Source organism: Heteronotia binoei, chromosome 6 (assembly GCF_032191835.1).
Source record: "Heteronotia binoei isolate CCM8104 ecotype False Entrance Well chromosome 6, APGP_CSIRO_Hbin_v1, whole genome shotgun sequence".
NCBI classification, from domain to species: domain Eukaryota; kingdom Metazoa; phylum Chordata; class Lepidosauria; order Squamata; family Gekkonidae; genus Heteronotia; species Heteronotia binoei.
The window spans coordinates 22,439,992-22,467,092 of NC_083228.1; the positions used below are offsets into that span (position 1 = coordinate 22,439,992).

Here is a 27,101-nt window from a genome sequence, read left to right on the forward strand (position 1 = left end):
CAGATAGGTGCATGCAGGTGTGAGGGTGGGAAGAGAGGACCCTGGAAATGTATGAAAAAGTTGCAGACCACCCACTTTCCACACCCATTTTGGCTCAGCATGCGTTTCAGAGAGATTTTTTCTGAAAATGAAGTTACTTCAGAAGAAGAGACAGATTTGGGGGCGTGCCCTGGAAGTGACATCACAAGAAAAGGTGGAGTTTTGGTTTTGGTGGAGTTTTGGTTCAGTGTGCCCTGGAAGTGACATCAGTTGGCCCTTGATCTGGAAGTGACACCACAGGAAATGGCATTATTCCTGGCTCCACCCCCAAAGTCTCCTGGCTCTACCCCCGAATTTTAGTGGGCCACTAAGGAGAAGTGTAAAAATAACTGGGCCATGGGAAAGAAAAGTTTGGGAAACCCTGTTCTAGTCCATTTGCACCTTAGAAGCCAACAAGATTGGGGTATAAGCTTTCTAAAAAGCTTGCACCTCAAAACCCTTGTTGTCCTCTACAATGCTGTTGGACTCAAAATCTAGCTGTTTTACTGAAGAGCAAGATGGCTTCCCTCTGAAACTACTTGGGAAAACTGTAGATGATTTTACAAATCCATTGAAATTCGCAGATAAGGTTTTTTATTTTTGTAAACATGCCAAGGAATTTAAAATGCCTTTCTTGAAGCAAGAATGATTAATGAATACCTATCCATACTTACAGACAGCACATAAAGAAGTAATGATTGTTGCGTTCTCAGAATTGGCTGGGCATTTATCTCTTGTCTGGAGTCAAGTTTGTTCTACTGATGGGCTTAATTCTTTTTCCTGATTGGTTTCCCAAATTGGTAGTTCTTCCCCCACTCCTAGCTGCTCTTCTATCTCAGAGAAATTATTACCAGCCTACAGTTGCCATACCTGCATTTCACCATCTCTGTTTACCCTCTTTGGCTGCCATTTAAGAAGAATTCGGTGGGGGTGGGGGCAGAGTTCCTAGCTTGTGACTTTTATTAAACTACATGGGTCCCATCTGACCATGCTACTGAAATCTAAATCCCTGCTCTCCCCTACCGGGGTAGGGGGACAATCTTGGAGGAAAATGGTTACTACAGGCTAGTTGGATAAATCTAGGGCAAAGAGTCACAAGATTTAAAACACATATTTAATATTGTATCTCTTGCTTATGATCTGTTTTGTTTTGGGAAACCTTTTCACTCTGGAGCTACTTCGTTCTGCCTGGCAAAGGTTGGCTCCGGGGCTTCCTCCACTGCTAAAGCACTTAATGAATTGGCAGCTGGTATGATGCTTAGAGTTCGTGCCCTGAGCTTGGTAACTTTGGCCCACTGAGGCAACCCAAGGCAGATAAATGTCCTGGGGTCTCTTGTTCTTGCCCTTGTCTTTGTCCCATATCTGTCTCATACAGTTAAAATTCTGAGAGGATTAATACATTCCTTCTCTTTCATTCAGAACCAGAGATGTTTATCGTCTTCAGATAGTTTACCTTCATCCAAATTGCAAGAGTGTTTTAGAGTTCCCATGAAATGGGAAGAAAGCATTTTTCAGTTGGGTTCTGTGTAGGTCAGAAAGTTGGGGCTGAACAGTGGAACCAAAAATGGGTTACCCAATGGCATTGGGAAGCCAACCTTTAACCTTGTTACATAGGAACTGGGAAGTGGACTCAATCATGCCCATGCAACTGATGACCCATCAAATTTGAACAATCCGTATTTTGGGACTGTAAAACTTGGCAGGGTGAACTTACATGCCTGTTGGCTGAATTTGGCTTAGAGGGTCTCGGTTAAGCAGAATTAGTTAAACTAGATAAACTCTTACACATCAATTCAATAGCCCTTGTACATTATTAACATTTAATTTATTCTTATTTTAAATACAGAAGTGAGTCATTAAGCAAACGATTGGAAAGGGTTTATCAGTAAAATGTTTTCAACAGAGATTTCCTTCTTCTTCCTGAGTTAGATTCCTCCTCTTCTTTTCATTCTTTCTTTGATAGGCTTCCAAAAAAGTTATTAAAATGTTGCAAAACAAATAAGGTAATGCTGGAGCTTATTAAAAATTGGTTCTTTTGTTCCTATCTGGCACCTGACAAATTGTCTTGTGCCTGCGTCTTACCTGTTCCATTGTGAGAGGTTAACAGAGAAAATGGCTGCGAATAAATTGCTATTGAATGTTGGTTGAAAATTAAGCATCACGCTTTTCTCTATTAAGGATCCCTTCCAAAGCTCTCTATTCATCCCGTTTCCCTGCGTGTCGCTCTAACACTTGTCTCTTACATTATGTTTGGCACACAAGGAGACATTAACTAGAAAAGAAACGCCTGACCATAGTGTTACTAGACTCCATTATCTGGCTGTCACATGCCCACACGGAAGAGGTCTAATTTTGGTTCATATTGACAATGATTTCTGACGGTTTTCCTAACTACCTTTCTGGAGTGCTGCTGGAATTGAGGCAAGCAGACTCAAAAGTAATGTCTCTGCAGCTTTCTAAAAAAGACCAGCTCAGACCATGCAATGAGGCACACTGGCTCAGTAAAATGAATTTATTCTCACTTCTTTGGGTGTCTGAGCCATCAGCATTACAGCCAACTCATTATGTTTTTCTTAAAACATGGGCTGACACAGAGGTGGTGTATGATTAACTCTAAACAACATATAATGCAACATTGTTGGGATTTTAAAAAAGAAAAACATGTACACCGTATAAATTATGCCTTATGAGAATTAACAAGGCTGTTATTTCATTAAGGGTTTCAAAGAGGACATAAATGCCAAGAGCCGAAGCTGAAGTGTTTAAATCACTGGACTGTTTCCAGTCTCCCGCCCCTTATTATGTGGCTTTGTGAGCAGAAGCTACTGTACTTCTTTTTATTATTATTTTATATAGAGAGAGGAGGGTGGGGGGGGGCAAAGTTCTTCCACGAAATTTTTCAGGCTGATAATGAAAGGGCCACTGCAGAAAAACCCAACCAAAGCTTTCAGTTCTTATCACTGAAGGGGAATGGAAATTGAAGGCATCTCTTGCTGTATTTCTGGGAAATGTGTAGCAATGGAAGACTTTTTATTAACGAATGGTACTCCAGTGTTCTCTGCTTGTTCATTCTAGAGCATAAAGCATTTATTTATTTGTACCACAGTTTGCTCTCCAAGGGAGACCCAGTGCGGCTTACAACAATGTTCAGTTGAATCATGTCGGTAAGGTGGTAGAGGGTTGTGTGGAGGACATTCTGGGACTTAATTCCTCCCCTCCACCCCAAAAAACCCCACAACCATCTAAGAACCCTTCATTTCAAAAAGGGGTGTGGATAGAATGGAGCAGGTGCGGAATAGAGTGAAGAGCAGGAGTTGCCAAACTGTGGCTCGGGAGCCACATGTGGCTCTTTCACACATGTTGTGTGGCTCTCGAAGCCCCCACTGCCCCATCAGCCAGGTTGGAGAAGGCAATTTGTCTCTTTAAATGACTTTTCCAAGCCAAGCCAGATAGCAGCTTGGAGAATGCATTTAAAATTGAAAGTTGTTTTCTTTCCACCTCTCCCTCCCCCATCTGTTTCCCTCCCTCCCTTCCATCCATTTTGCAGCTCTCCAACCTATGACATTCATGTCTTGTGACTCTCTGACATTTAATCTATGTGGCTCTTAAGTTAAGCAGGTTTGGCCACCTCTGGTGAAGAGGATGATTGGGGGCCTGGAGACCAAGCCCTATGATGAAGGGTTGAGGGACTTGGGAATGTTCATTCTGGAGAAGAGACAGAGTGGGGACAGGATTGCTCTCTTTTTTGGAAAGGCTGACACTTAGAGGAGGGCAGGGAGCTGTTCCTATTGGCAGTCCAGGGTTTAAATTACGGGCAGAAACATACCAGCTGGACATCGGGGAGGGGAATTTACAATAAGAGTAGTTCAACAGTCAAATTGGCTGCCAGGGGAGAGGTGAGGTGAGGTTCCCCTCACTGGCAGTCTTCAGGAGCAGCTGGATCAACACTTGTCAGTTGGATCAACACGTGCCCAACATGTGGCCGGGAGGCTGAGTCATGCCCCTGGAAGGCTCCTATCAGGCTCCCAAGCAACTGGCTGTCATCTGCTTCCCTCTCCCTCACTTCTTTCTGTATCACAGCTCACTTTGCCAGGCTTGCTCAATTGCACAGGAGCTACAGAGCAAAACCTGTATTTTCTCCATTGGCTGAGGCTCCTCCCTTGGGGAGGAAGGCAAAGCTTGTTTTTCCAGGCTTTCTCAATTGCACAGTAGAGCTACTGAGCCAAGTCTCTCTTCCTTCCACCCAGTTCCCTGGGGAAGGAAGGAAAGAGCCACAGCTTCCTTTGCCCCGTTCCCCGGATCCCATGGGAGAAATACAAAGAAAGCACCTTTAAGACCAATGAGTGCTAACGTTTTAAGCATGTTTAAATTAGCTGTGTTTGTTTGTGTCCTTTATAAAGTTTATATGTCTGCTATCTGATCTTAAATAGGTATACACATGGCCTGGTCCAACATGCCCCAGCCCAACCTGACATGGCCTGGCCCAACAAGGTCTCATTTATGGGTGTTTTTACACTGACAGTTTCTGACTCTTTATCACCACACTGGAAACTCACCTTTTACACCCAACTCGCCCAACAAGGTCTCATTTATGGGTGTTTTTACACTGACAGTTTCTGACTCTTTATCACCACACTGGAAACTCACCTTTTACATTACCTAACATTTTCACAACTGTTTTGCATCGCTGCTGCCCAAAGCATCTACATTTGTTTTGGTGAGATGGGTTCTGGTGCTGCTGCTGCAACGTTTTTCTTGAAACTTGTTTTGATCCGGTCATTTCTCTACAGGCGTTTCAAACTTGTAGAGGTTTTCATGCATTTTAAAAGACTCCTCCAAAAGCCACAAGGTGCAGTAATTTGCATGAGAACTGACAGCACTTGAATTTTTTACATATCATTGCTTGCCTCCTCTTGTAAATTGAATTTGTATTGTTTTTGCAGTGTTGACACGATTTCCAAGCAATCGTATACATTTAACTAAGCACTGGTATTCCGGCTGCCCTCTGATCAGAGACCCACCCCCCAAATTGAAACGCTTTCAGCAGGCAATATAAAAGTTTGGCTATGCAAAATGAGCAGAGTAAGTCCACAAATGTAAAAGGAAAATAATTAAAGTGGAACAGTGGCAGGCAATTTGAAGACTCTCAAACTCTGGATCAAACTGAATGTAAAAACACCCTTGATCAGCTCTGGCCCTCATAACAAATGAGTTTGACACCCATGCTCTAGGCTGATCCAGTAAAACCAAGCTGGCATTTATGTTATCTCTTTTATATGGCAGTATAGAAAAATAAAAAGTTCCATTATGCATAAAATGGGTTTGTCTGTTGTGATTTCATCTTTGTTGTTGATCCAGTCGCATTCGCCAATTATATTGTAATTTTTTCCACCTTCCTTTGATTATCAGCAAGTTTCATGCTAGTAGCCTTGACAACCATGATAATTATTCCTTTTTAAAATTAGTAAGCATATAATTCAAAGATTCTTCGTAAAAGAAGGTAGAAACATAGCCCTCCTTCATGTGCATGTTAGGCCAGCATTCCATTTCTGAGTACAGAGAGACATCATCTTTCTGCTATGCACCTGCTGTGTCATGGGATGTGGTGGTCCAGACAGGGCGAGCCCTAGACTGTTTGCCACCCTAGGCAAGGCTAACTTCTGTTCCTCCCCGGTACTGATAACAAACCAAATCACTTGGAGGATGCCCAATTTGGTGTCCCCAGAAGGCCAGCACCCTAGGCAATCTCCTAGTTTGCCTACTGGGAGGGCCATCCCTGGGTCCTAGGGTTGCCAAGTCCCCAGCTTCCTGTAGCGAGGACACAATGATGTCACCCAGAAGTGATGTCATCAAAATGGTGGTGTGCGCATGGGCCGCTCTAGGTGTTTCCAGGAAAAAACTATGGTTTTCCCGGATGCTCTAGACATTTGGGAGGTAAAAATCATAGAGTTTTCCCTCCCAAATGGCTAGAGCGTCCAGGAAAACCGTAGCGTCTTCCCGGAAATGCCTAGAGCAGCCCCGCGTGTGCCACCATTTTGATGATGTCACTTCCGGATTATATCATCACACCAGCAACGTAGGGGAGGTTCCCCCCACTGGCCCAGTACTGGGTCCAGACGCCTACTTTGCATGATCTTTCACTTCCCTCCATTTTTATGGGAAAGTTGTCTGTTCCCCTGGGTTATCTGTGCCACACATTGCATTAGATGTGTGGAAGAAGTGGAAGCACATTTTCACGATGGTAACTGGATCACTGTTCAGAAAACATTTGATTTCGATCATAGAGACATAGGTGACATAACAGCAGGGTTCAGGAGAGGCAAAATGAAGTACTTCCTCCACAGTATGTAACTTTGGGGAAATCTCTACCACAAAATGTGATGGTGATCCCCACTAGTAAAGTCTGGGGTATGACAGAATGATTCAGAAGTGCTAAATGGATAGTCAAACTGGGTTGACAGACTGTGTGGCTGGGAAGAAGGTTGTGGTGCCTTGTCTTCATAGTTTTTGATGATGTGAAAATGTTTAAAAATTATTGTAAGTCACCTTGCTGAGATTGATGGGATGCCACAAATAAATAAAGGATCAGACAAATCCTGTTGAATGTTGAATGGAACCATCTTGTTCAGAGGCAATAGACTTCTGCGTTTTATTGGTTCCTGAGGAAAACAGCAGGAGATGGCTATCGCCATCCATAACCGTATCATGAGCTTTCCAGAAATATATGGTTGGCCACTGGCATTCTGCTGAGGGCAGAATGCTGGAATAGGTGATCTGATCCCATAATGATGTTCTGTTACTGCATCTCTTATAACAATTCGGATTTTCTTGACTAACAGTTTGTCCTTTTTCCTTATTTTGTATTTGTATGGATGTGATGGATTTTCGAAAGGCAAATATTGCTTCTCGCATGACATACTAGGTGGCTAATTTGTTCACTGGCATCTGACAACAAAGTAGGGTTGCCAACACCAGTCTGGGAAATATCTGGAGATTTAGGGAGTAGAGGCTGGAGAGGGCGGAGTTTGGAGAGAGGAGGGACATCAGCAGGGTATATAGTGTCACAGAGCCCACCTTCCAAAGCGGCCATTTTCTCCAGGTCGAATTGATCTCGGATGCCTGGAGATCAGTTGTAATCCCAGGAGATTGTCAGCTATCACCTGGAAGCTTGCAGCCCTACAACAAAATCACAATCAGGCCTGTAGCTACAGGGGGGGCTCTGGGGGCCCTGCCCCCTGACTTCCTCTAAGATGCCCCAACTTCGCTCCCTCCCCTCTGCCATCCCCAATATGCAGCCCTTTAAATGGTGTGGGAGGACCAGTGACTGCACCTGGGTCCCCCCCATGTGCCATTTAAATCATGGGGGAAGAATGGGGTGGCCCCTGACCTCTCAGCTTTCATCCCTGTGGCCCCTCAAGCAGTGGCAGGCATGGGTGGGAGGGAAGGTCAGGTGCCCTGAGTCACGGTGGTGGTGGCCAGGGGAGGGGAGCCACTAAGTGCCCCCCAACTTTTAAAATCCTGACTATGGGCCTGGCCACAATTAAGCAAAAGCACAGTATCAAAAATAAATTTCAGTGTGTCTCTTGCTTGCTTATAAGAAGGATTCAGGATGGGGGCAGGATGGGACAGATCCGCCTGCCCCAATGAGTTCATCTAATTGTACTGGTACTGTCAAACAAATCTCCCTCCTCTGCCATTCCCTTCCCCTCCACCTCCCTTATGTGCTGTCTCTTTTAGATTGTGTAAACGCAGTCTTATTTTGATTTATGTACAATGAATAGTTAATGCGGGCACTCAATAAGAAATGCAAAATAAATCCATAATACAAATCCCTCATTTGCGAAATCCACTCGTCTTGAGAAACTAGAAAACAGAGTATTCCCCCACGTGTGGACATACCCTCTTCCTTCAGCAGAGTTACTCTTTCATTTGTTTTTCTCTGTGATCTCTAAATCTTTGCAGTCTTTTGGAAAAGGGACACAGGATGGATTCAGCGTTCGGTTTTAAGAAGCAGGAATGCTGTGCTGCTTGTTTTTTTTAATTAAAGTGGGTGTGCTTCTTGATAGAAGCACCTACCCCGCTATTATCTTTTCCCTCCGTTTATATTTAGTTATCTTTTACAAATAAAAAGACTCAGATGGACAAAAGATTTTATGTTTTTGGTTTTGAATGTATTTTATTAATATTGTAAGCCACCTGGAGCTCTGTAGGAAGAAAGCCTACCTTAGGGACCATCTCTCCCCACATGTTCCCCAGAGAGTACTAAGATCGGGCTCGCAAAATCTGCTAGTAATCCCCGGGCCAAAGGAGGCCCGTCTGAAATCCACCAGGGATCGGGCCTTCTCGGTAACGGCGCCTTACTGGTGGAACCAGCTGCCGGAAGAGGTAAGGGCCCTGCGGGACATAGGGCAGTTCCGCAGGGCCTGCAAGACAGTCCTCTTCCGGCTGGCCTACAACAACTAACTGACACTGAGAATTTTTGGATGGAGCTAGAATGCATTTTGATAGACCGCTGGTTTTTTATGTTTACGTTTTTACTAATTTATTGTTTTAACTGTTATTTAATTGTTTTTAAACCAAACCTATGTAAGTTTTATATGTTGTAAGCCGCCCTGAGCCACCTCGGTGGGAAGGGCGGGATATAAATCGAAATATAAATAAATAAATAAATAAATAAATAAATAAATAAATAAATAAATAAATAAATAAATAAAATTTATAAATATTCTAAATAAATAACAATCTTAGGGTTACCAACCTCCAGGTAGGTCAAACCAGAGAGCTCACAGGTATGAGTTTAATAGCCATAAACCTGCAGATGGAGCCTGGAGATCTCTTACTATTGCAACTGACCTTCAGACAATAGAGGTCAGTTCCCCCTAGAGAAAATGGCTGCTTTGGAGGGTGGACTCTATGGCTTTGGAGGTGTCTCCAAACCCTGCCCTCCCCAAGCTCTACCCACCAAATCTCCAGGTTTTTTCTAAAGCAAAGTTGGCAATCCTGATAAATCCTTTACATTTATAAGAGACTGAATATTGGGTTTGAATAAATGCTGGGTATCTCCTGATCACACTTTTCCTGCAGTTTGCATAAAAACGCTGCTGAACGTTCAGCATCACCTTCTCCTAACAACTGCATCATCATAAAATAGCAGCTGAATTGTTAAATTAGAGTTTTTAATACGCTGAGTTTATTTAGGCTTTTCAATATCGTGGAGTGTACAGTAGCTGATTCCTACCCCCTTTTGATTGGGTTTCACTGACCCCAATTCCTTTTGAATTTGACCCACGAATAAAGAAAGACGAGGGGCTGCAATATAACAGCATGATCTACCCCTTTTCTGTAAAGGAATGTATGAGGATGAAGTCGCATCGTTAGGAGGAGGGGGAACCTTTAACTTTTTTTCTGCATCCCCTTGGACTCAGTTGTGATACCCCCAAAATATGTATTTATTTAAGGCATTTTAACCTACCATTCTCCTAAAGAAGACGCAAGGCAGCTTCCAATCACTTTAAAAACTATATCTCAAAATGGACCACAGAGGTAGTTAAAATCTACACCAATACAAAAGAGATTCAGAATGGCTGGAAATAATTTATTATACAGCCACCCTAAGCAGTGCTCCCTCTAAGCTGTGGAGTCTTTTGAGCTACTTTGTGAGCTACTGGCATTAAAGTTGTGAGCTACTGAATAAATTTCTTGGGCCATTTTTCCTGAGCTAAGACAAAAATGTATGAACTGGAGGCTAAAAAAGGTCACACTAACTCAGCTTAGAGGAAACACTGATTAAGCCATCAGACCATAGAGGAAAGGCCCTTCTGAATGCATCATAAAATAGTACAGGAATATCAACAACAGAGTGAAGGCCTTCCATAGTACAGGAACCACTGTGGGAATTTCGCACAGATGATGACGAAATCTACTTACTTGTTGGCACCTTAGGCATGCCTTGGTCTGAGGAACAGGGCTGAAGAGCAGAGCTACAGATTATATTGAGAGAGGTGGTTATGCACATATAAGAGATTCCAAGGCCAGGAAGGGCTATCTAGGTAATAATCAGCACCTTGAATTAGAATTGGAAACAAAATAGGCAGCTAGTGAAGTGCTTTTAAAACCAGCGATTACATGCACACGCTGGCCAGCTCCTACTAATATACAAGTGACAGCAATATACAATATATATTCTGGAAAGTCTCTCTCCCCGCAGCACCGTTTTCGCTGTCGCTGCTCTCCGCAGACTCTTCCCTGCCTCCAACTTTCCCCGCAGCCCCGTTTTCGTTGCTGCCACTCTCCCTGGGCTCTTCCCTGCCTCCCAAGCTCTCCCTGCAGTCCCGTTTTTGCCACCGCTGCTCTCCCCGGGCTCTTCTTCCCACCCCCAAAAGTGTGAGAGAGAGCTGGGGCCCGGAGGCTGGCTGCTGGAAGAAGCAGCCAAGACTCCACGGCCCCCCACCCAAAATTTTATGTCCTGGTCCCCCCCACCCAAAAAATTTCTGGCTACGGGGCTGATTTAAATTGATTTCATGCGATGAATATTACGGATGATTTTATTATGCACGTCCAGTTCTTGATCAACGTACTCAATTTTTGATGTGGTTTCGATGGGGATTGAAAAGATCAGATTCAAATCACCAGCCGTAAAATAACAAGTTCTCCAGGTGGGAGCTTTAAGTACGTATTAGATGGAACTGGGGTTTTTATGTGACTGTATTAGCATGGGATTGAATGGGAGTTTTAGTCTCTTAGAAGAACTGTAAGTGGTCTCTTTACTTCACATGTTAAAACTTATTTTAAGAACTCTTGGAAATTAGGTGATTTCTCCCACCAACCTCCAGCCCCCAGCAGTGGTTTAAAAAGACAGTGGAAGGGAAAGCGCTGGAGAGATTTTCAGCTAATTTACAATCTTTTTGGGGAGAAGAGAAAAGATACATGCCTGCTGTAACAAGATGCACATAGAAATTGGAGGTCAACACTGTCAGTTCTGATGGCACTGATCATGGAATGTGGAAAAATTCCTTGTGTTGCCATAGGTTTGCCAACCTCCAGGTGGTAGCTGGAGATCTCCAATTATTACAACTAATCTCCAGGCAATAGAGATCAATTCACTTGGAGAAAATGGCTGTTTTAGAAGGCAGACTCTATGGCATTACACCCCGTTGAAGTCAATCACCTTCCTTAAGTCCGCTCTCACTAGGCTCCATCCATAAAAGCACCAGGTATTTCCCAAATAAGAGCTGGCAAACCTAAGTTGCTGCCTTGTGATATGAATAATCAACTGTAATATCAATTTAAGGAGCCATGTATATAATTGTTAACAACCATACACTTGTCAAAAACACAGGAGGTGTACAATCAATGCAACATATTATCTGTCCTTTTGAATGGAATCATAAACCTCTAATCATTTGTTCCAATAAAGTGCAATATCATATTATGGAAGTCTGTTTCTAGTATGATGAAGCAGTTTCCAGCTCCTTAGATCGAAAGTTCTTATGCAGATTCAGTAAGGCTTAAATAAAGTGCTTCAAAAAATGTAATACTTGTCAGTTTCATCTGATGGTTCTCCCGGGCTGGAATGGACAGTTGAATACTGTCGACTTGTGAACTAATTTCTTGCTAATACTTCTTCAGAGAGACATACTATAAGTTTGTATTATTTTTAAAAGAGCAGCAACATCTTAAGCACCAATTGTGGCTGGAGAATTACAACTGATCTCCAGACTACATAAATAACTTGCTTGCTTATTTATTTCAAACAGGGCTTTTTTTGTAGCAGGAACTCCTTTGTATAAGAGGCCACACACCCCTGATGTAGCCAATCCTCCAAGAGCTTACAGTAGGCCCTGTTTCTAAGAGCTCTGTAAGCTCTTGGAGGATTGGCTGCATCAGGGGTGTGTGGCCTAATATGCAAAGGGATTCCTGCTACAAAAAAACCCCTGCTCATAAGTAGTTTGCACAGTGAGAGCTAGCATTGTTGGTTGTTTTGGGGCAGATGATAGGCAACTCTGCCAGAATCTATGGATTGGTGCATGAGAGGGTATATATGATTAAGCACATTATCGCTGCTAATTGTCATTTATTTGACATCAACAAAACAAAGTTCTGTATGCCAATCCAAATGGGCAATTTGTTCAAAATAACCATTATCTGGCCACCCGTAGCCAATTTTCTCTCTGTTGTCATCCTTGATTACATTAGCTTCCCAGTGCTGGTGGTGGGGGGTGTTTGGATGTTCCGTGGACCATAAGCTAAGCATGGGTAGATCTGCCTCCTGAAAAGTTCCGGCCACAAAGCCGTTTCCCTGTTGTGTTGATAATTTACCCAAATTTGTTTCAACCTCGCCAACAAAGGTTTGCAGCTTCACCCACTGGGCTCAGCCAATTATTTTATTTGCATTTTTCTTTATGGACTTAATGTGGGTAATTCAGCCATTAATATTTAAAAAGTGCCGTAATTAATTAGCTGAGCCAAGGCATGCTAAGTTAGCATTTTGTGAGCAAATGGAGATGGAAATGATGGGAACTGAAGATGAGACTTGAGCAAAACTCCCTCCACTGGGGGTGGAGTTGTTACAGCCACTACCAGTTGGAGGCCCTAAGCAGGCAAGAAACCAGCAGAGCAGAAGATTTTATGTACCTAGATAAGAGGCAGAGGCTTTTTGAGAGTCAGTTTGGTGTAGCGGTTAAGTGTGTGAACTCTTATCTGGGAGAACCGGGTTTGATCCCCCACTCCTCCACTTGCACCTGCTAGAATGGCCTTGAGTTAGCCATAGCTCTTGTAGGATTGTCCTTGAAAGGGCAGCTGCTGCAAGAGCTCTTTCAGTCCCACCCACCTCACAGGGTGTCTCTTGTGGGGGGGAAGGAAAAGGAGATTGTGACTGCTCTGAGATTCAGAGTATAGGGCCGGATATACATCCAATATCCTCATCATCATCTTCTTAAGCCATTCTGTTGAGACTCCTGGGGAAGACTTTGCATCTGCACCTTCCTCCCACCTTTCAATTTTTCTTAAACATCATATTGACCATGTTTAACAGCCAAAAAGCATCCCAAAATGTCCAGATAACAAAGATTTTGGATTCGCAGGACTGCCTTTTTTGTAACATTTTATGGACAAAGAGCTGAATGTAATGAAGAGGTTCAGATAATGAAATCCATGTAATGAAGAGGTTCAGATAATGGTAGCTCTACTCCATTTGTGTTGTGATATAATCTCGTGTTGGCTGGTGTTCAGTTACCTGGGGGTTTTTAGTGTAATGGTCAGGAAAGCAGGGTAGGCTTCCTGCTAGATCTGTTCTCATCGGATGTTGGTAAATAGGAGCATTCACCAGCCTGCCTCTTATTTATTTGCATTCAGTTATACTCAACCTGTGTGGACTCTGCTTTTTTTAAAAGAAAAAACAAACAAAATCCAATACCCAAGTTAACTCAAATTCTACACCAGGAAAAGTTGGTTTTAAAAAATAAATCACCTGTCTGAATATGAACATTCACTCTTTTATAGCAGGGGTGGCCAACGGTAGCTCTCCAGATGTTTTTTGCCTACAACTCCCATCAGCCCCAGCCATTGGCCATGCTGGCTGAGGCTGATGGGAGTTGTAGGCAAAAAACAACTGGAGAGCTACTATTGGCCAACCCTGTTTTATAGCATTTATTTAGTTTGCATAATTTATTCTGCTTCTGCTAGTCATGGGGAAGGCAGCGTGTCTACAGTGTTCTTGCCAATCCAGCTGCTGGAAATCCTATGGAACCCTTTGGAGGGTTTATCTGCCATCTCCCACCCACTTTAAAAGCTGATCTTCATAGTCTTACAGACTAGAGGCCCGTTCTTTAAAAATAAAAAGTGGAATTTTGCAAGCAGGGTGCTGAATGTTGCACTACCCAATTCTGCAGGTTTTTCTAGCATTCATGGAAATTATGAATGCAGGTAGCTTTCTTTATAATATACTTGACTGTATAGCGCAAAATTCTGGTATTGAAATGCTCTTTAGAGGGGATATTCCCCCCCCCCCTTGAGTTTTATTACTGTGGAAAACTCTATTTTCTGCTCTCAGAATAAAGCACAGCTGTAATATTTCCTGAACTTTTAACCAGGAATAAAAAATTAGGAACCATTACCCAGGCTCTCATATTCTTGCCCCCCTTCTCATACGCTCTATGAGCATTAACCTTGATTGATTGATTGATTGATTGATTGATTGATTGAAATGTTTATATGAGCAACTGGAGATTTGATTGGCTGTGCAAATTTTCAAAAACATTACTATGGCAGCATCTGCCACCACAGCACCAAGATATTCATGGTGTGATTTGAAGGTAAACTGTGGCAACCATTTTGTGGCTGCACCCACCATGCTGTTTCAGAATTCCAAACTGCTCACAGGAACAAACTTATATTTCTTTTGAAAACTAAGTGTTGAAGTTGGGAAGGATGTAGAGTTAGGGAGTAGGGCTGCCAAGCTCCAGCTGGGGGTGGGTTTCACCCCAGTTTGGAGACCCCCAACCCGCTGGGGGGATCCCCACCCCCATAGAGGTCTGACATCATGCGACATGCCTAGCATGATGACATCACTTGGAAGCGATGTCATTGTGCGGGGATGCTCTAGCATTCAGGGTAAAACTCTATAGTATCATTGAGTTTTTACCCTGAATGATAGATTGTCCCTGGCATGATGATGTCACTTCTGGGTGATGTTATCGCACTGTGCACACTCTGCGCACACAAGAGGACTCCCCCGCCACAGCCAAGGTAAGACTCGGCAACCCTGTTAGGGAGAGTTTTTACATCTCCATCTTTTATCACTATTCGCTCAGTTAACATGAAGTGTGTGAAAAGACACATCCCAGACTGAGCATTGTATTGTTTGGCACATACATCAACAGCATAATGTGGAGGTCAGCTTGGCATGGTTAAAATGTTGAACTCGGATCCAAGAGGCCAGGATTCAAATCCCTACTCTGCCATGAAGTCACTCTTTCGTGCTGGCAGCAGAACCAAAGAAGAGCGATTTATCACAAGGCAACCATCTTGTGCAGGATTCTCTAAGGGATTTATTTTGATTAGTTCACTCTTTATTATACAAATCTGTTTACAAAAATAGCTCTATCATGGTAATATATCTCACTCCAAAAAATCAAATGCATGCATACCAAAAGAGCCACTGATTTCAAAAAATTATATCTGACCCCAGATACAAAATGTGCAACCTTGTCCTGAATTTTATGAATACACAGGTGCTCTGCCCGGCAACCCTCATGCTGGTGCAGTATAGAGGCTAAGAGAAGGATCTGTGGCCTAGGAGGTCCCCAATTCAAATCTTGCTTCTGCCCTGATAATCTTACTAGATGGACTTGGGCAGGCCAATCTGTCTCAGCTCCCCAAGGCAGAGAGTTACAAGATGATATTTGTGAAGTAATTTGAACACTAAGCATTTCTTTTGTCCAGAAATGAAAGCCATGTTTTGTTACAAACAACCAAAACAAGAAAACAATTTGTGCAAGATTTCCAGTTCTCCAGATCTTTTTGTCAAGCTGCATGTTTAGAGGAGGGGGACAAGATGCTCTACCCCCTCCCTTTTGTAGCATCCAGCTTCTACAATATGTTGTGTTATTTTGGGGTGTTCCTAATAAAAGGTATTACATGACTTTGGATTTTAGATTTTGCAAGGTGCCTACCTGCTTTTAAAACCCCTTTTTTAAGTATTTAAAGGAGTTGTCCCACCCCTTAAGGAAACCAGGTGGGTGGGGGGTGTTTTTATCTATATTGGGTTGAGACAGCTTTGTTTTTGCTAAACACTCTCTGCCATGTGTTCAGGGTCTGCTGTGTTTGATTGCTGAACAGAAAATTACAAAATCATGAAGGGTGGGGCTTCACCAGCTGACTTACAGTTCAAACTGTTTCTCAAAATAACTACAACAGTGTAAGGCTGACGTGCGATTTATGTCACAGTCGGGTTTTTATTTTATTTTTTTCATGAAAAAGTTTGTGGTATAAATTTTTGGCAGTCTCCCCCCCCCCCCCCCCGCTTCCTCTTTTTGTCTTTCACTTTCCCCCTCCACTTTCCTTTCTATTTAATCCCATGTTTTTGCTTTTTTAATATTTTCCACTCGTCTTGGCTTGCTTCCAATTTAACTGTTTCAATGAGTAAAAGGGGGGGGGAGTTGGGGTGGAAAAATAACCAATCTTTTTATTCAGCAATTTAACTGCAAGTGTATTTGCCTTTTGATGTACACATTTGTGCTAACTTAACTGCCTTGGGAGAGATTTTAGATATTTTGTAGGGTACATCACGCAAAATCAGGACCGAAGGACTGATAAAGCTGATGTGCCAGTTTGGAATCTTAAAACAGGAACCCAGTGTGGGCTCTTAAGATTTACGAACTTGCCCAGATCTGTGTATGTGTGTGTTTTAATACAAACATCTTTCTGTATAATGTCTTGTAATTAGAACAGGAAATCATTGAGTAACTGTGCAATGAATAAGAGTACTTAGACTGAAAGGAAAATTACCTTCCGAGAAATTATATTCGCCGCCACACCACCACCCATCTTCCCCCCACCCCCTCGCTTCACATTACAGTGTTGATAATGAAACTAACAGGCGTAAGTATTCTTATCTTCATTGCATTGTTCTACTGATTCCACCCACCAACCCACCCCCCAGAATTATTTTTTAAAAAATAATCAGTTTTGAAAACAAATGGCCAGAAAATAAATGGCTAATTAGAAAACAAAATTCTGTGTTGCAGCAGAATAGTGGTGACTTGGAAACGTCAATACAATTATCAATATCTTCAAAGGTTGGCACGCTGCCAGGCTCATGAATTGGGTGCTGTGCCCTTCTTTGGTTGCTAGGAGCGCTAGGAAAAAGTATAGAGCTTGGAGAAAGGAATTTGGGTGTAATAAAGTATCAGGAGGTACCCTAACCCATTGGTTTCTATTGAGCAGGAGGGGGGGGGGCAGTTTTCATTTAAATGGGGTCCAAGCTGGATGCTGTTAACTGAAAGCAGGTCTTAATTAATATTTTACCTCGCAAATATTCATCGTGATAAAATGGTGCTACCCTGTAACTCCTGACTCTGCAGAATCTGGGAAATTGCCCAGATGGCAGAATTTACAGCTTATTATATCCAAATGACAAAGGGTGGGGCGATATATACAAGTCTTAGAAGAATTATGTCTGCTTGTATTAAATGCTCTAAGTGCAATACAGATACAAATAAATATACTCCCCCCACCCCCCGTGAACTTAATTAACAGTTGATAGGTATGTGTAATAGTCAAATAAATATTTTGCTTCCCTATTTTCTAGTTGGAACTGGTGTTTCAAAGATAGTTCTGGTACATATTTGGAATTTGTTAAGCAAAAAAAGGGGGGGATCTTTACATGTCTGTTTCTATTGGCACTGGAATGCATTTGCACTAATACGATTACAAGAACTAAGGGGCAGAAATCTTGGCAGAGTTTGGTAGATGGGGTAATTAGGTGCAGGAAGGAACATGCATATTTTCCTCATCAAGCTCTATAAAATCCTGGTGTGAAGTGGTGGGGTGGGGGCAGGATTTTTGGCTTTTGTTTTTTAAGAGAGTGGGGGAAAGCATACTAATGTTAGTAGTGGATTATGGTGGTTGGCAGCTATCATTATGTGATGTTTCTGAACACAAACAAAGAACAAGCTACATTATGTATTTCCTCATTCTGTCTGTAATGAGCTTTTTAATCTAAAAAAGGGTGGATCAGGAATTTATAGGGTTCCCCCTCCACATTTTCCTTTTTGTGGATTGCCCTGTATTGTTTGAAGGATAGAATGTGGTTCAGGAAACTGAGAGTTGGACTGTGACCTTAATTCATATCTCACCTCAACAGAAGGCTAGTTTAACTAACCCTTTTCAGTTGTTACAACTTTGGTGCTCCTGAAGGGAGATCAAGTTACGCATGATGCTCTTGATATGCATGTAATGTTCATCACTTTGTGTGAATTGGGAGGGAAAGGACAATGCCTGCTGCTTTCCAGCTTCAGAATGTGTGATTGGAAGCCTGGCCCAGGCAAGCCTGATTGAATCAGTTCTCAGAAGCTAAGTAGGGTCAGCCCTGGATCGTGCTTGGATGGAAGACCAACAAGGAAGTGCAAGGTTTCTATGCAGAGGCAGGCAGTGGCAGTCGCTCAACTGTTTGTGTGTGCCTAAGCAGGCTTTGGGCTGCTGTTGCTCAAAAAGTAGTTCCCCATGACTCTTAGCAAACTGTCATAGATGCCGAGCATATTTCCAGAAGTAATATGGCACAAGAGGTCTCGTCTGGTGCTCCAAGAAAAAAAGTCATCCCCCCCCCCCCGACATGCCCAAAATAATTTTGTGGATGTCACTTGGTAGGTTTAAAGCTGCCATGCTTATTCAAGTGGTCTGTTTTATTGTCCAATGCATCCCATCTCCTTGCGGAGACAATTTGAGGAATGCAAACTCTCAACAGGAATGCCCACATTTTAAACTCTTGTGTTCCTAACCTGTTAAATACTGGGTTCGATACACGAGGAGACTGGTAGCATAGTGATCAGCTCAGTTTGTTGTCATTAGAGCATAATGAGTAAGCCCGGAACTGAACTGCAAAGGCCCAACGGGACCAACTATATACACATCAGGTTCCCGCGCTAGCGTGCCATAGGCCCATTTGAACCAGCAAGGGGACCCGCAATAGGTCAGGGATCGCAGGGACTAGGATCCTGCTTCTATTATTATGCGAGCTCCTAGCTCAGTCCATCAGCTCCAATGAGCCACTACAGGAGCATTTGTGCGTACAAAACCCCGGACACAACATATGCCTTCAAGGAAACCATGTAAATTCATTGGTGTCTTTCTGGTCTGTGTTCATGCTTGTTGTGTAGGAATATACACACAGAGAAAGACAAATAGATTTATTCAAAGGCACACATGAAGCTGCCTTATACTGAATCCAGTGCGGGATTAAACCCTGTGGAGACCCCTAGCCAGTAAAAATCTCAGGGGCCCCCTTGCAAATGATCTCAGAGTCGGAACACCCGCCCTGCTGCCCATGGCCCCCGCTGCAGCCTGAGGCACATTCTTAAAAGTCCTTTTTTTCAAAGCTGCAGGGGAGAGGCAGAGAGGGGCAAACTTGGTGACAACGCCAGCAGCAGCCACACCAGGCAAGTTGGACAAAGAGTGGCTCCGATGCAGGCCAGTACCTACTTGGCCTAATTGTTAATCCGGCCCTGACTGAATCAGACCTTTGGTCCATCGAGGTTAGTATTGTCTACTCAAACTGGCAGCTGCTCTCCAGGATTTCAGGCAAAGGTCTTTCACACCATCTACTACCTGATCCTCTTTTAACTGGAGAGACTAGCAATTGAACCTGGGATCTTCTGCTTGTAAAGCAAAGGCACACACACACAGAAATAAAAAACTGACATTGGAAGAGGCTATTAAATCAAGGAATTACTTATATGAGGACAGGATTAGGGGTCATTTCAGTTTAACTGTTTCAAGTATCCTGCTGTGTCAGTATTGATCTTTGCTGCCTGCAGCTGATGTGGTAGAAGTTGAAATATTATCGGGCATATTTTCTTCGGCAAGAACTTAATGCAATACTTCCCCACAAACACACACCTTAATGGAAAAGTGATAGTCACGGCTTACATTTCAGTTTATGCCAGAAAAAAATTATTTCTGATTGTTTCAGTTTAACAGAGTGCACCGAGATACATAATTACAGTTAAGTGACATTTCCTAGGTTTTCTTGAAGCCCCCGCCCACTTTCCTTTAGACTGTGCTTTTTGAGGTGGGTAGAACCTGTTCTTTGGTTTCTTTTCTCATATAGGTGTGGCTGAGAGAAAAAAATCTTTGTTACAAGAATATTTTGTTTGCTCTTGCTTAAACAAATTGCGCAGTTTACCCATTCTTTGTGCCTCCTTGGATTGATTTGTTGGCCCTTTTGTGAATAAAGGAAGCGCGGGGTGGGGGGGGACACCTTACAAAGGACTTATTGGATACATTTATGGCTTGGCATTGAGTGGTTGCCTCCCCCCCAGCCCCCATACCTGAAAGCTGTTTAAGAAGCAAAAATAACAAAAAGAAGTAGAACACCAGTCTTGCAAACAGTGGCTTGGTTTTTAATTTTAGCAAGCGGATTGCCTTAAAATGTCATTAAAATGCCACATAACAGCGCAGAGAAATTTATGCAGTCTATTTGTCATGTGCTTTACTGGAAACTAGTGGTTTGATATAAGGGCTCATCTGAGACACTGCCATACACCTTGTTACAAAAGCTGACCACATCCTGACACGCAGCGAAAGTATGGTCTCAACTCAAGACTGTTTATACCAATGTCTGTTTGAAGGTATGATGTATCATTTTCCTAAACAAAACCTGCCAACCAGCCCTCGGCATCCAGGGCAGAACATTAGGGGGCCAGCACTGTTATGGGGGCCTATTCTAAAGATCAGCAATAGAAACAGCTGTGTTATATTCACATGGCTCAGATGGCACTAGAAATGCGTAATGTGTACGGATTTTGAAGCTGTGGGAAATTTTGGTCAAACTGCAGTTTTATTGTTTCATCAAAATCATTTTAGACTTATTTTTTGTGCAAACCAGCTTAAAACTATTTTTTAAGATGCTAAATTGATGCCTTTCCTGATGCCTCTCACATAATGACAAACCATTATTTGTTCCAACTCTGATTTGCATAACATTGTGTCTTAAGCACTGACTAAGAGCCAGATGTTACAGCAGCCCCAGGTTCATCCTGTGGCCACAGATGCTATTTTAGAGGAGAATTTAGCCATGTTAAAATTGGTGTGAGAGTCTGAGCCACCACCCTTGCGGCTATTTCGGCACTCTAAAAGGTGCGGGGGGGGGCAGGAAAACAATATTGCCTGTTGCCTCCATGCCACAGACGCAGTTCAGGCCCTTGTGGCAATTTTTAAACGACTAACCATTATCCTCAAAATGGTGGCAGCCACGGATTCCTCCTGTGGCCACTGCAATGTCTAGCTTGGCCCTTTGCCTCTCCAAAGTTTCAGCCAAGAGGTCTTTTCCAATTCTGCTGAGATCAAGTTAAATAAACCAGGAGTAGCAACATTCATTCCAGTCTAAGTTTTCATGAGTCAAATCTCCCTTCATCAGCTGTGTCCCTGAGAATGTGTGTCCTGACTTTTGAAAGCTTATTTTGGAATGAACAATGTCAGGCTTTAGGGTGCCACCGTACTCCTGTTTTATCTCACTGCTGCAGACTTCTCAGTTGATTCCAGATGAGTAGCTAAATGTGAATTCTTAGGGATTATAACTAAGACCTCTGCCATGCAAAGCATGCCCTCTGCTATTGAGCTATAGGGTTGCCAGCTCTGGGTTGGGAGATTAGGGGAGTGGAGCCTTAGGAGGGCTGGGCTTCGGGAGGGGAGGGACTTCCATGGGATATAACGCCATAGTGTCCGCCTTCCAAAGTGGCCATTTTCTCCAGGGGAACTGATCTCTCGCCTGCAGATCAGTTGTAATCAGGGCTTTTTAAACATCTTTTGAGAGTTTTATTTCAACAAAGAAGTTCCGGTACTCTGTTCCACCGCATTTCCCCAGGAAAAAATAGCTCTGGTTGGAATAGCAGGAGATCTCCAGCTGCACCTAGGGATTGGCAGCCCTATTGAACTGTGACCTCTACAGTTTTGAATTTGGGAACCCCGGATCAAATCTCTGCTTAGCTATGGAATTCAGTGAGTGACCTTAGATAGGTCCCTCTTTCCTTCAGCCTGCTTTACCTGATAGGGGAGCTGTACTTGAAAATACTAATTCAAGCTCCTTGGGGAAAATGTAACAAATACACGCTTCCAGCTCCTGACTCCTTGGGACATCCTGTGAAGTATGGAAGTGTGCCATGGCTGGTGTTCATAGGCTTAAAATGGTAGATTAAATTCTTCTCCTGACTCCTTGGGACATCCTGTGAAGTATGGAAGTGTGCCATGGCTGGTGTTCATAGGCTTAAAATGGTAGATTAAATTCTTCTCATTGGATCCAGAACCCTCCCAAAAACAAAGCTTTGGTTCTCTTCCTCTGATGCCATTTGCTAGACTGGATAACCTGCACTTGCAGAACAAGGAATTGTGTTTTAGATTTTTTTTTTTACTGCCTGCTCTGTGGGCGGATAAAAGGCAGACTACTCAGGAACGTGAATCCTTTGGGGGAGAACCAGTCTAAAAATGGCATTCTTGCAAGTGGCAAGAAGACAAAGAGCCGCACCAGTCACAGGAGATAAAACAAGACCAAGGCCGATGGTACAAAATCAGGTAAAAATATATTTAATTACTCAGTTAAATGTCCAAAAATTCCCTATGTATTTCACCAACAGGTTTCAGTGGGAGAATCTATTCGTCTTGTGGTAATTCTTCAGAGTAAAAGATAAGTACTGTAAGATGAACAAATTCCCCTGATGAAGCCTGTTGGTGAAATTATAGGGAATTTTTAGAAATGGAGCTGAGTAATAAATTATATTGTTACCTGATTTTGCACTATTGGCCTTGGATTTTTTTTTTTTTTAAGTCCCATTCTTACAAGTGGTGATGCAGTACACAATGCAGTTATAGCACATAACGTTTTGGAGCCCAGCATTAGAGCAGTACAGAATTACCTTCCTCTGGGTAGAACTGCACTGGCAAATGGGTGAAAGCTTATTGGCCCAGGAAAGAGGTAGGCTTGGTAGAGAAGACATAACCCAATGACCGTGCATAGCTATCAAGACACTCTTGTGTGGTGTTATGTATTCTGTTAGAAGCCTGAGAATCTCTTTTAAAAATATATATATATATTTCTGACCCTGATAGGTATAGTTTGAAAACTGAAAGTTTGAAAAAACGTAATGACAAAATTTATTGACGTCTAAAGCCCATTTCCTCCCCAACACTCATTATTCTTCTTTGGGACTAATATTAGATTGCTCCAGTTTGAGGGTGCTGGTTTCAACATGAGAAGTTTGTAGAAATGCAGTAGGCCCTCCGTTTTGCGGCTTGGCATTGTTCCTCTGCTATGATAATAGATGCCGAGCTTGTAATCGAGTTAATTTGATTGTTTAAGCGGAAAGATCATAACTCATCTAAATGTAGATGAATCTTATGCACAGATACTGGAAGATTCGTATTGTCATTGGAAGAAATCACGTTCCACATTTTTATAGGGAACATTATGTGAGGAGAGGAAGGAAAGGAGGAGTTACAGGCAGAGAGGGACTTGGTGGGAATCTTTCCTACCCACTCAAAACAGGTACATTTATAAACTCTTGGGGGGGGGGGCTCAAAAAAACAAAACCCTGTTTTTCCATTCAAGGAAACTGTCCCTAGACCAGTTGGACTGGAATAATGGGGAGAGTCAAATCTATGTACGTAGTGTGTTATTGGGTTAGCAATTTAGTGATGCCAGCCTCCAGGTGGGACCTGGAGATTCTCCAGAATTAGAGCTCATCTCCAGAGATCAGTTCCGCTGGAGAAAATGGCTACTTTGGAGGGTGGTCCCTAAGGCATTGTACCCCCTTGAGGTTCCTGCCCTCCCTAGGATCCACCCCCAAATTGTTATGGGGTATATCACCACAAGAATCCACCAGGGCTTTTTTGTAGCAGGAACTCTTTGCATATTAGGCCACACCTCCCTGATGTAGCCAATCCTCCAAAAGCTTACCGTAGGCCCTGCAAGCTCTTGAAGGATTGGCTACATGAGAGGGGTGTGGCCTAATATGCAAAGGAGTTCCTGCTACAAAAAAGGCCCTTGGAGTCCACCTTCCAAAGCAAAACCATTTTCTCCAAGTGAACTGATATCAATCGCCTGGAGATCACTTTTAAGAATGGGAGATTCCCAGCTACCACCTGGAGGCTGGCTGTACTAAAAAGAAAAACCTGCCCTGCCAGTGGCCAGGAGGGACCTGGGAACCCTCCAAATACTGGGGAGGCCCCCTCAGCAGGTTGGATCATTGCCGACCTTCCTGGATGAGCTATGATTAGAAAGATGCCCCAGCATTTATTAATAAGAAATGAAACACAGACTTGCTGAAATGCAAGGGGATCTCTTTTAGTTATTGTGTTTCCTGGAATGGCAAGTTTTGAATCTGTATCTCTGTCTTCCCCTTCTGTGAATGGATCTGATAGTGTGTTATGCTGTTTGCCAAGAAACAGACTGCTAGCTTATTTAGTCTTAGCCCATTATCTTCCCATAGGCAGTGTGCAGGCTGGATGATTTTTGGAAAGGGGTCAGTAAAACCCCGAAGTGGATTGTTAAATAGCAGCATGTATAATGCTGTGAAGCTAAGAAAAGCTGCAGTTTGGCATTGAAACCACATTGTACTGGGAACATTTAGTGAACACGATCAATTAATTAACAATTGCCACAAAGTTGTGAAAACTTTTATATGAACTACTGGGGGAGATTTTGTCACTATCATAACTGATAAATAAAGCTAAATGGCTTATTCTAAACCAGAAATTCCCAAATGAAACAACCGGGACAATTTCTGAAATGTAGAATATGCTACACAAATATATTCAAGTCTGCATGCATTTTGGTTGCAGCCTGTAAGAACTTCAGCCTCTAAGCTGTGGAGTCTTGTGAGCAAAAATCCTACTTTGTGAGCTACTGGCATGAAAATTGGGAGCTACTGCATGAGTTAGTTTGCTCTGGGGCCATTTTTCCTGAGTTGAGACAAAAATGCGCAAGCCAAAGGCTAAAAAACTGTGAGTTAGCTTGCACTAACTCAGCTTAGAGGGAATACTGGTGTCTAGAAAGGTTAAGTAAGCCAGGAAAGTCTAAAGGGGGAGCACATTCAAAAAGCAGGGTGCCACCACTGAAAAGGTCCTGCCTCTGGTTACACCCCCTGCTCACCCCTGAAGGGGGGAACACAAAGCTGAGTTTGAGAAGATAATTGTAGCTTGGGGGGGGCAGACAGCACTAAATAAATGGTTTCAATATTTTTCATGCAGGTGAGGATAACGAAGATTCGAACGTACTGATCCTCAGCTATCCACAGTACTGTCGCTACCGTTCCATGCTGAAACGCATTCAAGACAAACCAACTGCCATCCTAACAGACCAGTTTGTATTAGCCCTGGGGGGCATTGCCGTGATCAGCAAAAACCCACAAATCCTTTACTGTCGAGATACATTTGATCACCCGACTCTTACAGAAAATGAAAGCATATGTGATGAGTTTGGTAAGTCACTTTTCCTTCTGGCACTTGTTGTAAGTTCAAAACCATTTTGTTGCTGAAATTGCTTTCATAATGTGTTCCCTCCCCTAAGTGAAAGTCAGTAATCTAATGTACAAACTTATTAAAAGTAACAGAGCTGTTGGTGCTTGAAATGCTAAAAGCCAACATACTTCCATCTTCCATTCAGCATCCAAGAATGGAGGCCATGTGTTTCTAGCCATTTACAGTTTTGGTATTAAAACTGCTGTTCATCACAAGCAAAAATATGTAATTGGAAATTTGTGTACTCTGCTTCGTCAGCTGGTGTGAATTTAAGAGTTTTGTTGAGATGCTGAATTACTGACTGGCTTTCAAAGATTGTTCAGTATTTATGGACTGAAGATGGCATCTTTGGTGAGCTTGTTCTTTTTGGCCCACCACATCCCCTGGGGGCATGGACTTAGATCCAAGCAGAGCTTTTTTTGTAGCAGGAACTCATTTGCATATTAGGCCACACGCCCCTGATGTAGCTAGTCCTCCTGGAGCTTACATTAGGCCCCATACTAAGAATCCTGTAAGCTCTTGGAGGATTGGCTACATCAGGGGTGTGTGGCCCAGGGCTTTTTTCGAGCAGGAACACACAGGAACGCAGTTCCAGCTGGCTTGGTGCCAGGAGGTGTGGCCTGATATGCAAATGATTCCTGCTGGGGCTTTTTCTGCAAACAAAGCCCTGGTGTGGCCTAATATGCAAAGAAGTTTCTGCTACCAAAAAAGTCCTGGATTCAAGCCTTCCAAATAATTATAGATGAAGAACTTTCAGCTCCAGGTTGGGAAATCCCTGCAAATTTGTGGGTACAGCCTGGAGGGTTGTAGTTTGGGAAGTAGAGGGACCTCATAATGCCATAGAGGCCACCCTCCAAAACAGCCATTTTCTACAGGGGGACTGATCTCTGTGGTTGGGAGATCAGGGGTAGTTCTGAGAGACCTCTAGGCCTCACCTGGAGGTTGGCCACCTTATGTAGATGTGATCCAGATAAACTGGATTCCAGTGATGCCAACAACTGTACATGTTGTCCAAGGGCTTCTTTGAAGTGTCCATTGCTATTGTGCCTCTGGCCGAAGATGCAAGCTACTGTTCAGTTTTTTTATTTTAAAACTATAAAGCAGATAACCTTTTTGGCATGTGATAGAAATGTCTATGGAACTCTGCCTCTTCCACTATTAATTGTTCTCACATGGTCTAGGGGTTATCTGAAAATACACCAGAAATTTAGAATCACTAAACTTTAACTGAACTTTCAGCTTTTCTTAAAAACATGCTGTTTGCCATTTTGAAAACTGCTCTACGAGAATCCTTGTTATTTTGGCAGCTGTGCGCATGCGCATCGCGTTTGAGGACTGCAACCTTGCTGGACATTTTAGAATTGTTAGATAGTGGAAGTTGTGTTGTGCAGTTCTAGTGAGCGACTCCAATGGTGCTGCCTTTCAAAATGACTTAGACATGTTCAGGGGTGGAATTCTAGCAGGAGTTCCTTTGCATATTAGGCCACACACCCCTGATGTAGCCAAAAAAGAGCCTTATAAGCTCTTGGAGGATTGGCTACATCAGGGGTGTGTGGCCTAATATGCAAAGGAGCTCCTGCTAGAATTCCACCCCTGGACATGCTTAAGTTTCACAGGTACAGAGGCCAAGCACTCAGAGCCTTGCAGAATCCAGCCAAAACAATGTGTGCAGAATTGAGCCCATAGAGGTTTGCCAGTTTGATTGGACTGCTTTTTCCAGGTTAACCAAAGTGCCTCCGGGGCATACAGTTGAATATGTTTCAAAGCATGTCTTCTTTGTAAATGCTTGGTAACGCCTGTAATTGGAGAAAGGTAATTTCTGTAATTGTTTACCTGTGCTGTGAAAATAAAGATTT

General features: G+C 43.0%; 1 protein-coding gene across 3 annotated transcripts in view; it reads left to right on the plus strand.

The window, feature by feature from the left end:
* The window catches only part of ARID5B (AT-rich interaction domain 5B), a 267,599-nt gene that overhangs the window by 106,227 nt on the left and 134,271 nt on the right, over positions 1–27,101 (plus strand). For all 3 annotated transcript variants that reach the window (XM_060241097.1, XM_060241096.1, XM_060241098.1), the window contains one exon: positions 24,976–25,206. In XM_060241097.1, coding sequence (XP_060097080.1) covers positions 24,976–25,206 — 231 coding nt within the window. The remainder of the gene's footprint in view (positions 1–24,975; positions 25,207–27,101) is intronic.